This window comes from Oncorhynchus kisutch, linkage group LG26 (genome assembly GCF_002021735.2).
Source record: "Oncorhynchus kisutch isolate 150728-3 linkage group LG26, Okis_V2, whole genome shotgun sequence".
Taxonomy (NCBI): Eukaryota; Metazoa; Chordata; class Actinopteri; order Salmoniformes; family Salmonidae; genus Oncorhynchus; species Oncorhynchus kisutch.
Genome location: NC_034199.2, coordinates 4844308 through 4859940, shown reverse-complemented (window position 1 = coordinate 4859940; position 15633 = coordinate 4844308). Strand labels below are relative to the sequence as shown.

The window sequence follows — 15633 nt, the reverse complement described above, 5'->3', positions numbered from 1 at the left end:
GCTCCAGTATTAAGAGGTCTTCCCCCTTTGTGTGAGAGTCCCCTCACAGAATTCAACATGTCATTCTTTCTCAGAAATGAATTCAAATAAAAGTTTGCCACTGCACCGTCACTAAACTGAACCACAGCCACTCTGTCATTCTTTTGTTCCACATTGAGATTTTCAATGATTTTGTGGAGGAACTCCTGAATAGCTGGGAATCCTGTTCTGGTGTTATCTGATCCATCCAGAAGAAACACGATATCTCTCCTACTTCCATCACTTTCCACTGTCCAATACACAATAACAAAATTAATATGTGTAAAAACATATGACCTGTTATGTCAATAAACTATCTGGTTCTTTATTAATAATTCTAGTCGGAAATCAACATTTCCAGTATAAAAGTGTAATATTTTCTTACCAACTCTAGTTACCTCCTGTGGTCTTACTTGAGCAAGATTTGTCTCAAAACTCTGCTGGATGTTTTGAAGGTTTGCAAAATCATGGACTGAATAAGAATAATTTGGAAGAGATGATATTGATTGCATTTCTTCCAAATCGGTCATCCTTGATCCAATAGCAAATGTTACAACCCCCAAAGTCTTGAGGGCCCTGGAAGGACCTCGAGGAGAATCTCTAGATCTGCCACCAGTCAGAAGCACTAGGATCTGTTCAGCACCCTCATGACGTCGACTTGCAGCATTATTAGTAAAGACATTGTCCTTCACAAACTGGAGGGCCGTGCCAGTATATAGTGGCCTCCCACCCTTTGGCCTCAGATTTCTGACTGCTGAAAGCACATCATCTCTTGTCTTGTACGCATTCAGGTTAAAGTTCACTGCTGCACTGTTGCTGTACTGCAGAACAGCAACTTGATCTTTTCCCTTGTCTACATCAAACTTTTCCACCAGTTTCGCAACAAACTCTCGTATATCTGTAAATCTACTCCTTACATCATCAGATCCATCAAGGAGGAAAACAATGTCTCTTTTCACACTGGAGCCTTGAACTAGGATGAAAATTGAACTAAATCAGCTAATTGTGCATGGTACATTATACACATTTCAAGCTACAGTATAAGCTACATATTTTGAAAATGATTGAAAAATATAACTTCTCTTTTATAGATATTTTCAATTAAATTGCTTATTAATTGTACTCTTTTTCACTCACCTAAGCCCGGTCTTACTGTGTCTTTATGAGAGACAACTGCTGAGAGCAACTGTTGTCTAACAAGAGAAAGGTCCGAAAACTCTCTTAGCAAATATGCATGATTAGGACTGTATGCAATGCTCTGCATCTCCGCTCCGTCTGCATATTTGACCGCAACAGTCAAAAGCACTATTCCATCTGCCTTCAGACTCTCAGATGGAACCAGAACATCATCTTGTGATTTTCCCCCACTTATCAGTATCAGTATCTGAGGGATGCCCTCTTGGCGTCTACTTCCTGAGGAGGTATTAAAGACATTGTTTTTAACATAATCAAGAGCTTCCCCAGTGTTGCGGGACCTTCCTCCTTCAAGATTGATATTGCGTACTTCTGCCATGATATCAATCTTCGATGAGTACGTGTTCAATAGGAAATGAGTGGTAGGTTTGTTACTGTACTGGATCATAGCAACTTGTGCTTTGTCTGGGCCGATGTCAAGATGTTCAACAAATTGGCCAAGGAAATCACAGATTGATTGGACACCTTTTTGCACCTCATCAGATCCATCAAGTAGAAATACAACATCAACCCCATCCACCCTCTGGATATCTGATGTCAACAAAGTGGAATTGTCTGAAATGAGCAAAAATAATAATTGCACAACCAACAGGTCCATATATACTGCACATCTGTACTGAAATCACAATTTTGTATTCAATTGTATGACAACGCTGCCCTCTAATAGTAAGATTGGAATATATTCTCAGTGAATGTCTGTGAATTTGTGATTTTAAAAGGCCTTAAGTGATATAAACTTTTATCTTAATAATCTTACCAATGACAGTTGACATTTCAGGTGTTTCCTGAACACCATTTATTACAGCTGTCACTGAAGAGTGTATGCTGTCAAGGTTGTTAAAATTGGAAACAGAAAAAGAGTCTCCTGGTTTAAAAGATATCATTTGTAACTCCAACGTATCAGCATTCTTTGTTCCAATGCTAAATGTTCTTACTCCATCCCCTCTCAATGACTGTGCTGGTCCCATTACATCATCACTAGATCTCCCACCACTGAAGACAAATAGATATTGAGGCACACCCTCAGCACGTCTGCCTCCAGCTGAAGCTGTAAATACGGTGTCTCTTACAAACTGCAGGGCTGTGCCAGTGTTGAGAGGTCTTCCAACTGTGTGCCTCATGGATTTTATTGAATTAAGCACATCATTTCTAGAAGAGTATGAATTCAGATAGAAATTGGGTGTGGCGTTCCCACTGTACTGAACAAGGGCCACCCGGTCGCCATTTTCCTCCACATTAAGAATCTCCACTACTTTCTCTGCAAAGCGACGAATCCCCTCAAAACCAGTTTTAGAGTTGTCAGATCCATCAATGAGAAATACAACATCCTTTTTGTCAGATTCTGAAATGAAGGTAAAGAAAAGTTGCAAAGGGAAAGGAAAGGCACTTTTTTTCAGAGTGCACAGAAAGCAACTGCAGTGATATCAAGGTCGTTGCTAGCATAAAACCATTGTCCAACTGAAATTTCAATAATCGTATTCTCTAAAGATGAAATATCTTGGACGCAAGTATATGGTTTCTTCAAAAGACATGCAATAACATAGATAAGATAATTTACCAAAATGCAGAAAACACGTGACACTACAGCAAAATACAAATGGCCACAGCTTACCAAAATGAATGGTCGGAGCAGCTGGCTCTGGATGATGGGATGCTTCTGTTAACAATGACAGCAATTCTTTCTGAATTGTGGGGTCTTCAAAATCAGTAATGGAAAGAGCATAATTGGGTTCATGAGATATTGTTTGCAATTCAAGTGTGTCTGCATCTCCTGTGCCAATACCGATTGAAATGACTCCCATTTCTTTGAGCTTTGTGACAGGAGTTCTGATATCATCTGTAGATCTTCCACCACTCAGCAGTATTAGTATCTGTGGAACACCTTGCAGGCTTCTACTTCCACTGGAGGCAGTAAAGACATTATCCCTCACATACTGGAGAGCTGCTCCAGTATTTAGAGGGCTTCCTCCTTTGTGCCTCAGACCTCTAACAGCATCAAGAACATCATCTTTTGTTGAATGCATACCCAAGTTGAAATTAACCTCTGCTGTGTCACTGTACTGAACCACAGACACATGATCTTTGTTCCCATCTACATTGAGTTTCTCCACTACTCTCTGCATAAAGTCTTGAATATCTGGGAATATTCTTCGGGAATCATCGGAACTATCAAGTAAAAATACAATGTCCCTCCTGTTGTCCGTTGTTGCATCTATAACCATTCATAAAATGGGTTAATGGTAAAGAATAACTTTTAAAATATACATATAAAGATTTCAACAAACACCTCTGTGTTTTGGGAAATGAAATACATCAATAAAGTGCTAACTCAAATGACCAACTACAGCATAACTGTTGCCATGATTGCATTCTTACCTATTAGTGTTGTTGGCAAGTTAGGAGTAGTCATTGCAACTCTCTGAACAGCAGAGAACACTTGCTGTTGAATGTTTGGGAGATCATTGTAATTTGGAGCATAGAAAGCATAGCTGGGATCATCTGAAATAGTTTGAAGCTCAAGCATATCAGCATTCCTCATTCCCACCACTATTGCCATCACATCAATTGCTTTCAAGTTTTTCACTGCATTTCTGACATCATCATTGGACCTTCCCCCACTCAATAAAACCAGAATCTGAGGGATGCCCTCTTGGCGTCTACTTCCGGAGGAGGCAGTAAAGATGTTATCCCTGACATACTGGAGAGCTGCCCCAGTGTTGAGGGTGATCCCTCCTTTGTGCCTCAGTTGTCTTACAGCGTCAACAATGTCTTGCTTTGTTGTGTAAGTGTTCAGATAGAAGTGGGCCTCTGGTTCTTTGCTATACTGCACCACAGAGACTCGATCTCTAGTCTCCTGCACCGTGAGATTCTTCACTACTCTTTGAACAAAGTCACGCATTGCCTCAAATCCATTTAGAGTTTCATCAGAGCCATCCAGTAAAAATACAACATCAAGTTGTTTGGATTCAGTGTTATCTAGAAATGCACATGAATTAAATGAAATTCTCAGGTAAAATGATCAAGAAAGATTGTGTATATTTGTGACTAGCAAATGATACCAACATATTTCAAAAGGCATGCATAAAGCAGTATCATGAATGTGCTGAATTTTCAGCAAGAATGTAGTAACCTGAAATGTAACAGATTAAAGTGCATAATGAAGAGAGGTAGAAATATTACTCCTTACCTACTACAGTTGGTTGATACACTCTTGACTGACGAGGGACCCTTTTAACAAATGACAAAAGCTGCTGTTGAATGCTTTCAAGGTCATCAAACCGAGGGACAGAAAGGGCATAGGAGGGAATATGTGCTATCATTTGGAGCTCTAGAATGTCTGAATTCCTCGTACCAATACTGAATGGTACAATTCTGTCCTGTTTCAAAGCAGCAGCAGCACTTCCAACATCATCTTGAGATTTGCCACCACTTAGCAGTATCAGTATCTGAGGGATGCCTTCTTGGCTTCTGCTTCCCGAGGAGGCAGTAAAGACATTGTCCTTTACGTACTGGAGGGCTGCCCCGGTGTTGAGGGGTCTACCCCCTTTGTGCTGTAGGCTTCGAATAGAACCTAGAACACTTTGTTTTTCTGGATATGTGTTCAGTAAGAAATGGGCCTCTGGAGTTCTGCTGTACTGAACCACAGAAACTCGATCTTTGTTCTCTCCAACATTGAGGTTCTCCACCAATCTTTGAACAAATCCACACATGGCTGGAAATCCACTCCTACTATCATCAGACCCATCCAATAGGAACACTATGTCTCTCTGTGCAGCATCTAATTCAACTAAGAAAACATTGAAGGATCTATTTAATAATAAAACCACTAAATATATGCATTAATGCATTCACAAGGGCAGCATATCAATAGAATGTTGTAAAGTAGACCAAAACATTGCAAAATGGTCTGAAATATTCTCCATAATATATTTTAACTACGATGACTATCACGTCATTACATAGCTCTATGCAACATGCAAAGAAATAGTAAGTGAAAGTAAAGTGAGTTCAAATGGTCTCAAATGTCAAAACATTTAAGAAAGTTTGTAGATAAAGAGCTTGAGTTTTAAGAAAAAAAATTGAGATGTGAAATCAAACACTCCTTCCATGAAGAAAGGAGAAGATTGTATGCTGAGATGAGAATCTAAACTAGCTTAAAATAACTAGACAATGATGTACTGTATCATTGGCTCAAAAAAGAGCTTAAGCTGAAAGGACCAGAAAAGCATAGTTTCCTGATTTTAAACAATCAAGAATAGAATTACATTTCTGGAATGTGGAACAAGAAAGAGAGGATATGGCATTGTTATGCCAATAGAAATGTATTTGATGCAAGTAAGAACAGTAACCATCCCAGCACCATCTCTGGTGTTTTGTTCATAAAAGTAGGATTATATAGCGTAATCATTCAAAGATGCTGGCCTCTATTCAAAGCAGGCAATTTGAGGGAATGTAAAACTGATCCATATACTTTCTTCAAAGAATGGCGCAGTTACATAAGTAATCAAACCAGTCAAGACCAATATTTGATAGAAGAAAAATTAATGACATCTGGGAAAGTCAACTTAATTGTTGACGCAGAGTCATGGTGGTTCTTACCGACAATAGTGGGGGGCTCAATTCCCATTTTTGACTGGACAAAGGCAAGGATCTCTGGCTGTATGGACAAAAGTTCACCAAAGACTGGTAGGTTGAAAATAAATCTGGAAGAGTAGGCAATGCTCTGCAGCTCCTCTTGCCTGACATTTTTCATCCCAATGGCAAACGAAAGAACCCCAAGGCGTTTGAGATCAGATGCAGCAGCTGTGACGTCATCACTGGACTCTCCACCAATTAACAAAAACAAAATCTGAGGAACCCCTTCCAGATGTCGACTCCCGGACGAAGCAGTGAAAACATTGTCCCTAACATACTGAAGAGCTGCCCCGGTGTTGCGGGGTCTTCCTCCTTTATGCCTTAGGCTTCTAACAGCGTAGATGACAGCCCTTTTTGTTTTGTGAGCTTTCAGGTGAAAGTACTCCGCAGCGTCGTCACTGTATTGCACAACAGCAACTCGAACATTGTCCCCATCGATGTCAAGTTCATTTGCCATTCTTCGTATAAACTCTCTAATGGCAGGCAATCCATTTCTGGAGTCGTCTGAACCATCAAGGAGAAACACTATGTCCCTTTTGCTGCTCACTGTATCCACTAGGTGATGAAGATAGATAGAAATGGGATACATTGACTAACAATTATATTATAGAAAATGAATGTAAAATGTAAAAAACAACCAAACATTGTTAAGAATGTTTGAAGCTGAATATGTACACAAGACAGTGAAAAAATATCAATGACAGAATAAATTAATCCAAGATTATGGTTGTGGTTAGTTGTCTGTATTAATACATATTTGCATGCATATCTGCAAGGGTGAATGAGAAGCTGGAACACTGTAGGCAGGTTTTGGGAGTGCCGTTCTGAGATAGTATCATCACAAGCAGAACAACATGGAACCATCTTTTCAACAAAAATATGTGAAGTTTGGCATAGTTTATCCATACATGGTTGAGGTAAGAGAGGAATAGAGTGAATAGAGTGAAATAGGGGGAAATTATTTTGTTTTAAGAGAATAAAAAGCCAATAAATGCTCTGAATCAAAGGTTTTCTCAACCATGCAACTAAATACTAGAACGTTTCTACCAAAATGCACAATGTATCGACATTGTAGGAAATACTCTACTGAGACTATGTTGACCAAAGTCTTAGGCATCCATGTATTTCTCATGCTTCAATTTCAGCATTGTTCCAAAGAAAAAGAATACGGTATGTTTCTTGTATTTAGCATACTCATATCCAAGTTGGAGTTCTTACCTACTAAATCAGGAATTCCATGAGTCACAGGAGCCACAGCTCCTACTTCTTCTGTGTCTTTTGACAGTCTTTTAAGAAGAGCAACAAACTGTGGATGGATTGAGGGCAACTCAGACAACTCAGAGACCTGGAATGTGAAACCAGGTTGGAAGGAAATTATTTCCAACTCACGGAAATTGGCGTCCCCAACTCCGACCCCTATTGACACAATTTCCAGATCTTTAAGAGCTACAGCAGGGCCCGTAACATCATCTCTGGATTTCTTGCTAGTCAAAAGGATCAGGACCTGGGGTACACCTTCCAGTCGTCTACTGCCAGAGGAGGCAGTAAAGATGTTATGTCTCACAAACTGGAGAGCTGCCCCAGTGTTTAGGCTCCTTCCACCCTTGTGCCTCATATTACTTATGGCGTGAATAACGGCATCCTTTGTTTTGTGCGAGTTCAGATAGAAATGGGCCTCTGGTTTGTCAGAGTACTGAACCAGAGAAACTCTTTCTCTGTTTTCCTCCACAGAGAGTTTATCCACTACACTTTGAACAAAGTCTCGCAATGCTGGGAATCCACTCCTTGTGCCATCAGAACCATCCAGCAGGAATACAATATCTCTTTTCACAGCATCAGCATGAACTGAGGCTGAGACACAACAATAAGGCACATTTAGAAGAAACAAACAGCACAGCACAAAGAGCATCATCAAGGGCAAAGACAATGACAGGCGTGTCACACAACATAGAACATGAGAAAAGCTTTCGCTTACCTTCCTCCAAGACGACCTTCAGCTTTTCCTTGGAAAGGCTCACATAGCTATTGAGCTTTTGTTGGACCGTACTGAGCTGGCTGAATTCCTTCACGTTGAAAGCAAAGGATGGGTTGTGAGAAATAGCCTCGATTTGCTTAGGGTCTGCATCCTTGACACCAACGCCAAATGGTACCACTCCATCGGTCTTTAAAGCACCAGCAGACTCCTTCACGCTATCCTTAGACTTGCCTCCGGTCAAAACAATCAAAAACTGGGGTACATTTTGAGCCGCCCGACTACCATGAACTGGGGACAGGATGGTGTCCTTCATGAATTTCAAAGCCATTCCGGTGTTCAGACTCCGTCCACCAGACAGTCTTAGATCATTAACAGCCCTTAAAACTTCAGCCTTATCCTTATATGTATTCAGGTAGAAATTGGGAGCTGGCCTCTCACTATGCTGGACAACTGAAATCCGCACTCTATCTTGTCCAATATCAAGAGGCTCAATGACTTTGATGATAAAGTCCCGGATGTAGGGGAAATCTGCTCGGACATTATCAGAGCCGTCAATCAGGAACGCAACATCCCTCTCGCCTCCAACGACTGCTGCAAGAAAAGAGGAAAGGGAACACCACCTTCAGTTCTCTCAGTCAATAGCATTATTATGCAGTTTGTTCTATTTAAAATGTTTTTATATTTAATATCCACTGTTTAACCCAACATGTAGCAACAAAGCTAAAATACAACATAAAGCTCACCAGGTTCCTCAGTTATTTCTGTTTCTGTGATGTCTGTATCTCCAACCACAGTAGTCAAAGGAGTCATGATCTGTTCAACAACACTTGGCAGGTCAGCAAATCTGCTTTCATGGTAAGCCAAGTTTGGAACAAAAGCGACCGTCTTCAAGTAGTCCTCATCTGCCTGGCCAGCACTGACTGTGAAGGTCAGTACACCCGCCACGGCCACTTTGTCTGCTATCCTTTTAACCTCATCCTGGGATGGGCCTCCAGTGATCAGGAGAAGCACCTGTTGGACACCTTGCCTCTTACGTGACCCAGTCGAGGCCTGGAACATGTTGGTAAGTGCGTAATCCATTGCCGCTCCCGTGTTCAAAGCAGACCCTCCCATTAGCCTGAGCTCACCCAGGCTAGCCAGCACATCTTGCTTTGTGTTGTGCGTGTTCAGATAGAATTCAATCTTTGGGTTCTCTGCGAATTGCATGAGACCGATGCGCACCCTGTCGGGCCGCACGTCCAGCTGGTTTACCACACTGGCAATGAAATCCCGCACGTACGGAAGGTTGGCACCCCCAATGTAGCTAGAGCCATCCACCATAAAGACGATGTCTCTGACTACTCGCTGGGTCTGCACTGTTGTAATTTCAACCACTGAGGAAAACAGGGGAGGGAAAAAACATCATTACATCTATTCTAATGTTCAAGTCACAAATATTAGATGTCAATGATTTTTAAATGCCTTATGGAGTCTTGGGATAAGAAAATATCACCTTACATGTTCGGGGTAAATTACATTTAAGTAGCTAGTATCAAGCATAGTGACGATAGGATAGGAGCATTACCTGGCTCTGTCGGTCCCTCAATCACCACAACCCCCGATAGAGTGGAGAGGGGAGAGACAATCAACTTGGGGTTGCGGATCAATGCGCGGAAGTCCTTCAGCATGAACACCAAGCTCTCATCAAAGGCAATCTGCTTCAGCTCCTGCTCATCGGCCGTCTTAGAGCCGGCAGCCAGGGTCAGAACCCCCATGCGCTGCAGTGCCTCAGCAGCCTGCCCCACACTGTCGCTGGACTTCTTACTGGTCAACAACAGAACCAGCTGGGGCACGCCCTGCTTAATACGACTCCCCTTGTCAGCCCTCAGCGTATTGGTCCTCACAAAGTCCAGGGCCGCCCCGATGTTCACCATTTGTCCTGGTCTTGGCTTGAGTCTGCCCAGGGCTGCACTCAGGTCTTCCTTGGATCCATATGCGTTCAGCTCAATCTCATCCCTGGCAGTGTTGCTGAACTGGGTCACACCCACTTGCACTTGATCCGGTCCGATCGGCATGGTGTCAACAAACCTTTTGATAAACTCACGAAGAGAGTTGATCAATGTGGCACCCATAGTGCTGTCAACGAGAAAAATGATATCCCTTTTTCCCACTTCCAAGGCTGAAAGAGAAAATACAGTAACGTGTTAGAATAATCTATGTAAAAGCTAGCTACTATTAGCTAAATAAAGCTACTAAAGCTGTGATACTCTCTTGATGATCGGATGAATAGCATCTGTGCTTAGCCTCTTACAAATGTACTTAATTAATAATTAATGCCAAATTTAACATGACTGAATGCATTCACAAAGCATTCCATGTTTAATAAAGGCACTAACAAATTACTTATTTTTAGGACAGTTATTCATATTAGTAAAGTTGTAACATCTGAAGAAGTATGAAATGGCATCTGAATTGCTGCAAATTATACAAATACAACTGTGTGACATTCTGGGAATTAGAGAATGGTGCCAATTTGGAGGTGTTGAAGATTAATTGCATTTTATAATACTTGTTTAGGAGAAGGGGGTAACTGTATGCAATAAAATGATGTTCCTGCTTCACAGGAAGAGATGAAAAGATTAATAGTAAATCTAGAAAACCGTAGACACAGACATCTACATATAAGTAAGACAGCAGGATAACAAAACTATACCAAACCTACTATATCAGGTTGCTTTTTTGTATGTCAGCAAATTTCATGTAGGCAAATTTAATAAACTATTTTCAAGTTTTCAGTTCATTTTGTTAGTTTTGTAATGCTTGTGCACTTGTTAGGTATGTTAACAAGCTGGTTAATGTTAGAAATCAGGTCAAGATGCTATCTTGTCTTTCTATTGTTATAACTGTCCTCACAATGCATAATCCTCACAACATATTTGTGAAATGTTAACCATTTAAATACTAATACAGTATTATATTGAACTATTAGATTGAGATCAACACTCAACCCCCAAATTTCAAGCACGTGCTGTCTTACAATTAGATTAAGTACAATGATTTATTAACGCCTTACTTGAAGAGGGTATACACCTGTATTCATAACGACCAAAACATTCATAACACATCTATGCAAGATGTGTTTTTAAAAGAAAAGTCCATTTCCATTACAGTACAAAAATATTTTTCCATCAAAATAGATGAATCAATAATGAGAACCAAAGTGTGTCAGGTAGCCTAAAACCAGTAAGTAGAATGTTGATGGTTCAAATACAATGGCTAATAGGAGATCTTGTGGAAGTGAGCCAGATGTTTGTAGATGTTATATGTGTGCCACATTTGGGACTATTCTCTTGGTTCCATTTTGCCAGGATAGCTCAATCAAGCACAACAAAAATATTTGATACATTTAAATATCCATTATTCAACTTTATGTAGGACCTGACAGACTTCAGATAGAAATGTGAGTTAATCTGTCATTCTCATTGAAAGCAAGTCTGATGAGCAGTAGATCCGTTCCATGTGCAATATTTTAAACTATTTTTGTCTTTTTACTGTTGGTTTATACACCAGCTTCAAACAGCTGAAAATATATTTCACAGCAGTTAAGATATGACAATGATTCCCTACACTATATACACTATACTATATTGCTTGTTTTGGCACAAACTGAAATCAAGCTAATTTTAGCAACCAGGAAATGGCAGGGCTATGTCTACATATTACACCTTTAAATTACTATTTGTTGTGTTGCCATTTGTGGCCTTGAGCAAAGCAATATCAACGGGCAGCCTAATGCTCTGAAGCTGACCCTGTGCTGCTCTCAGCCTGTTGTGTGTGTGGTGCCAGGGGGTTGGGCACTGCGTCGGTCATTTTGAAAATGTCTCTTGAACAATGATGAATGTGTAATTAAGGTGTTATGAAAGTATCACATATACCCCCTTCAAATTAGGTGTCAGCGATGTATTATTCTTACCTCAAGCATGGAATCAGCTAGAAGACACACTTAATCATTTTTTTCATGAATCCCCCACCCAATCCTACCTTGCATTGAAGTTACCTACCTTCTGTGAATTCATTCTGAATGACAATGGTGCGCTGGGCCACTGCATTAACATATGGTAGCAATTGGTCACCCAAGCTTGCCACTGCCCTGAAATCGGGGGCTGACAGAACAAAGCTCTTGTCTGTGGCGATAGTCTCCAGCTCGGCTGTAGCCTCGCCGCCGACCACCACGCCAAACGTGATAATGCTCGCTGCCTTAAGAGCCCTGTCACCCGCACTGAAATCGTCATTGGACGGCCCGGCACTGATCACCACCAGAGCTTGGGGCACCCCCTCCTCTGCCCTGCCCCCTGATGCCGGAATCAACAGGCTCCCAGCGACATTCTCCAAGGCGGCTCCAAGGTTAGCCTCATCACCGCCTGTGAACTGAAGGGCCTTCACAGCGTCCAGGACAGCGGCTTTGGTGTCATAGCTATTTAGAAAGAACTGAATCTCTAGGTCCGCGCTGTACAGAGCCACAGCCACCCGAATTGTGTCCCTGCCCACATCGAGGCCCTCAATGACTTTCATAGCCAAATCGCGCACGCGGGGGAAGTTGGCCGCTCCAACGTTCTCAGATCCGTCAATTAAGAGTACAAGGTCAGCTGACTCTTGTGCTTAAAAGGGAGAGAGAGAGAGAGAGAGAGAGAAACAAAACAGAAACAAAATGCAACGTGAAAGCGTTAAAACAGAGAAAGAGAGAGAAAGAGAAAGTGCTGGCGCATCATTGCATGTGACATTCATGATGAACACAATCAATCATTAAAAAAACATCACAAAAGCACATTATACTGCATGTAGGCTGAACCAAGGAGTGATTAGATCTGGAGCTCAAAGGATGATGGATGCAAATTATTCTGAGCATGACCCTGTAGCTTGCTAAAATACCCCACAAATGTATTTTTCTGCTAAATGTGTTATTGATGATTATCTAAAAAAAAACTGAAGACCGGTGTGAAAATGAACTACACCAACAGAATATTACCAATTTAGCACTGTACTCATAATATACTCATAGTGTTTTTTTTAACATATGTATAACACAATGTATAATGTGTATTGTAAAAATGTCAGTTTCTCCTTTTATCTGTCTTATATCAGTTTGGGTTCTATGATAATGCACCTAAACATAACCTCCTGCCAACTCCATTGAGTTCAGCCACCCCATGCAGACTCATGTTACAGACCTCAGAGATAATAAGTACCAGTCATGACCCTGTGGCCCATCCTTGATGCTTAAGAGCCCTTACCACTAATCAAGAGAATAAATAACTATTCTATAACATTTGTTTCATAAATTGTGCTAAGCTGTTATCTTTTAAATCTCTCGATCTAGGCTCTGCTGCAAGTCAAGGATGAGTCCAGGGCAGGTTCATCACTGTTTCAGTTGTAGAATAGTAAGCACATATTTGACAGTTACTGATAAAACATAGCCTAAACGCAAACAAACATTAACAAGACACACAAGCAGTGGGTGGGTGGTTAGCCATTGTTAAAAGCTGCGCCGTGTTTCAGGAGGCCGTATTGGAACAGCTTGTCACCACTATTGATTCGCTTTTTCAAAGATCTAAGCTATAAGGCGCTGATACTTGGAGATTTGTTTAAAATCAGACAAAAGCATTTGTGATTTTTGTAGGGCAAATATAATGGACTGAAGGTGTTTTGCATATCTGTCTTTATTTGATTATAGAGAAAAAAGAGATTATATAATTAAATATCCTGTTACTGTGTCATGTAAATAGATGATAATCCTTCTGTAGCAGTCTATCGCGGACGTTGAATTGTTTGAATATCCTGCTTGTAACTGTTACATAGTCAATGTTGTTGTAACAAACTAAACTGGCAAATGAAGAGCGATATGTCTTTACCATATCAAATAAGCAATGGATATTCCCATTGACTGAGATGGCATGTTCTCAGTTCATGCGCAAGCTTTATAAATTTGGTCAATCTGGCTTGGAAGAGACATAGCAGCCATCAGAAGCCCTCTTCTGAGAAGCATTCAGTGTCAATCACATGCAAACCTGGGTGGTGATCTTAAAGTGTTACGGGCAAATAAAATATGATGAGAAACAGTGATGTTAATGGGTGCTGGACAGTGGATGATAAATGAGGGTTATCGTGTTAAATACCCCTTAATTGTGTTAATAGAGGACTCGATCCAGACATGGCCACACATGTGTAGCTACTTTCTTCTCTTATGATGATGTGGGCATTAGTATGGTAGTGACACAGGCCCCCTGTTATTACCTGTCACGTCTCGAGGCACTTCTTTGGCTTCGACAGCCATCGGGGCGCCCCCGGCCTGAGTGACTGCGCCGCACAAGCCCACCACTAAGTCCTGGATAATACCCTTCAGGGCCTGGAAAGAGTCTACGCTGAATATGTGTATGTCCTGTGGCACACTAGCCATCTCCCTGAGCTCCCAGTCCACGGCGTCCTGCACCCCCACCGCAAACATGCTCACCCCTGCTAGCCGCAGCACCTGCGCCGGCTCAGCCACGTCATCCTGGGAGCGCCCGTCTGTCAGGATCACCACCGCCTGGGCCACACCCACGCCAGCGCGGCTACCAGCCGCTGCGTTCAGGTGGGCCCGGATGAGAAAGTCCAAGCCCAGACCCGTCCGGGTGCCACCCCCCCGGTACGCCATGGCCCGGATATGGGCCAGGGCCCCCAGCGGAGATGGGTATGTGTTCAATTGGAACTCAGTTTTGGGCGAGCCGCTGTACTGGACGAGGGCGAACTGAAATCTGCCACCGCCACCCTCGTGCAGTGCTTTAACCACGCTGTACAGAAACTGTCGGACGTGCTCAAAGTTCTCTTGTCCCATGCTCCAGGACGAATCCACAAGAAAGTATATATCGGCAGCCAGGCCTTGTGCGCAATCTTCAAAAGAAGAAACCTGGTTTTGAGGACTCTCACGTGCCCAGACAGAGGCAAGTCCAGTGGTATGGCTGTAACCTATTAATGTACCGAACAATAGTACCACTGGAAACTAGGCCAATTAACTTGTGCTAAAATATTACACCTTAGTTCACCTCACCTGCCAAAATGCTACCATAAACTAGGCAGAACTGTGAGGCCAGGGCTCCAACATGACACTGGACTTGCGTTCTAAGGCAACAGTGATTCCTGAGTAGACCCCTTTTTTCATTCATGCCATGAAAATCCCTCTGAGTTCCTGCAGGGAACTAGACACTTTTGACTTGTTCCCAAACGTTTATTGTTTCAAGGAAGGCGGAAACTCAACCCATAAATATCAATACAACTCCAGCTTAACAGCAATATTAGCATTGTCATTCCTACTTTTCGTTAAATGTCTGAAATGTTTTGATAATTTAATTATTTGTGCTGAAACCAACAAGGATGATCCGGTAAAAAGTACCCCCAAAAAATACAAAAATAAGTAGGCCTTCCAGGTTCTACTAAGATTAATGGATATCTGAAGTGTGAAATAAAAAACAATACTGAGCATGGCTAACAAAACATAATTTTTGAAAAGGGCTTAAGAGAGAGCACCACAACGGCCTGCAAGTTGAATTGAAGAAAAAACAGTGAGTCAAGCTTACCTTCCTGACCCTGGGCATCAAGTTTGGGCAGAAGTCCTGCGAACAGGACACCCAGAAGAGCGCACAGCGGTAACAGCCGGTGTTTTCTCATCTTCTACCTAGCACCAAAAAGAACACCTGCAAATGAATTAGAACAGAAAATGTTTATGCTCTTTTCAGCATCACAATAGGTAACAGTATCTATGGCAGGTATAATTCTGAAAATAATTTCTGTAGGGGAAA

General features: G+C 41.7%; 1 protein-coding gene across 1 annotated transcript in view; it reads right to left on the bottom strand.

The window, feature by feature from the left end:
• Positions 1 to 6973: 6973 nt before the first annotated feature.
• Positions 6974 to 15633, bottom strand: part of LOC116357725 (collagen alpha-3(VI) chain-like) — a 32254-nt gene continuing 23594 nt past the window's right edge. The window contains 7 exon segments of the mRNA XM_031805958.1: positions 6974 to 7815; positions 7817 to 8413; positions 8566 to 9195; positions 9387 to 9980; positions 11863 to 12459; positions 14093 to 14728; positions 15412 to 15528. Of these exon segments, the coding sequence (XP_031661818.1) occupies positions 6989 to 7815; positions 7817 to 8413; positions 8566 to 9195; positions 9387 to 9980; positions 11863 to 12459; positions 14093 to 14728; positions 15412 to 15502 (3972 nt within the window). The 5' untranslated portion in view covers positions 15503 to 15528 and the 3' untranslated portion in view covers positions 6974 to 6988.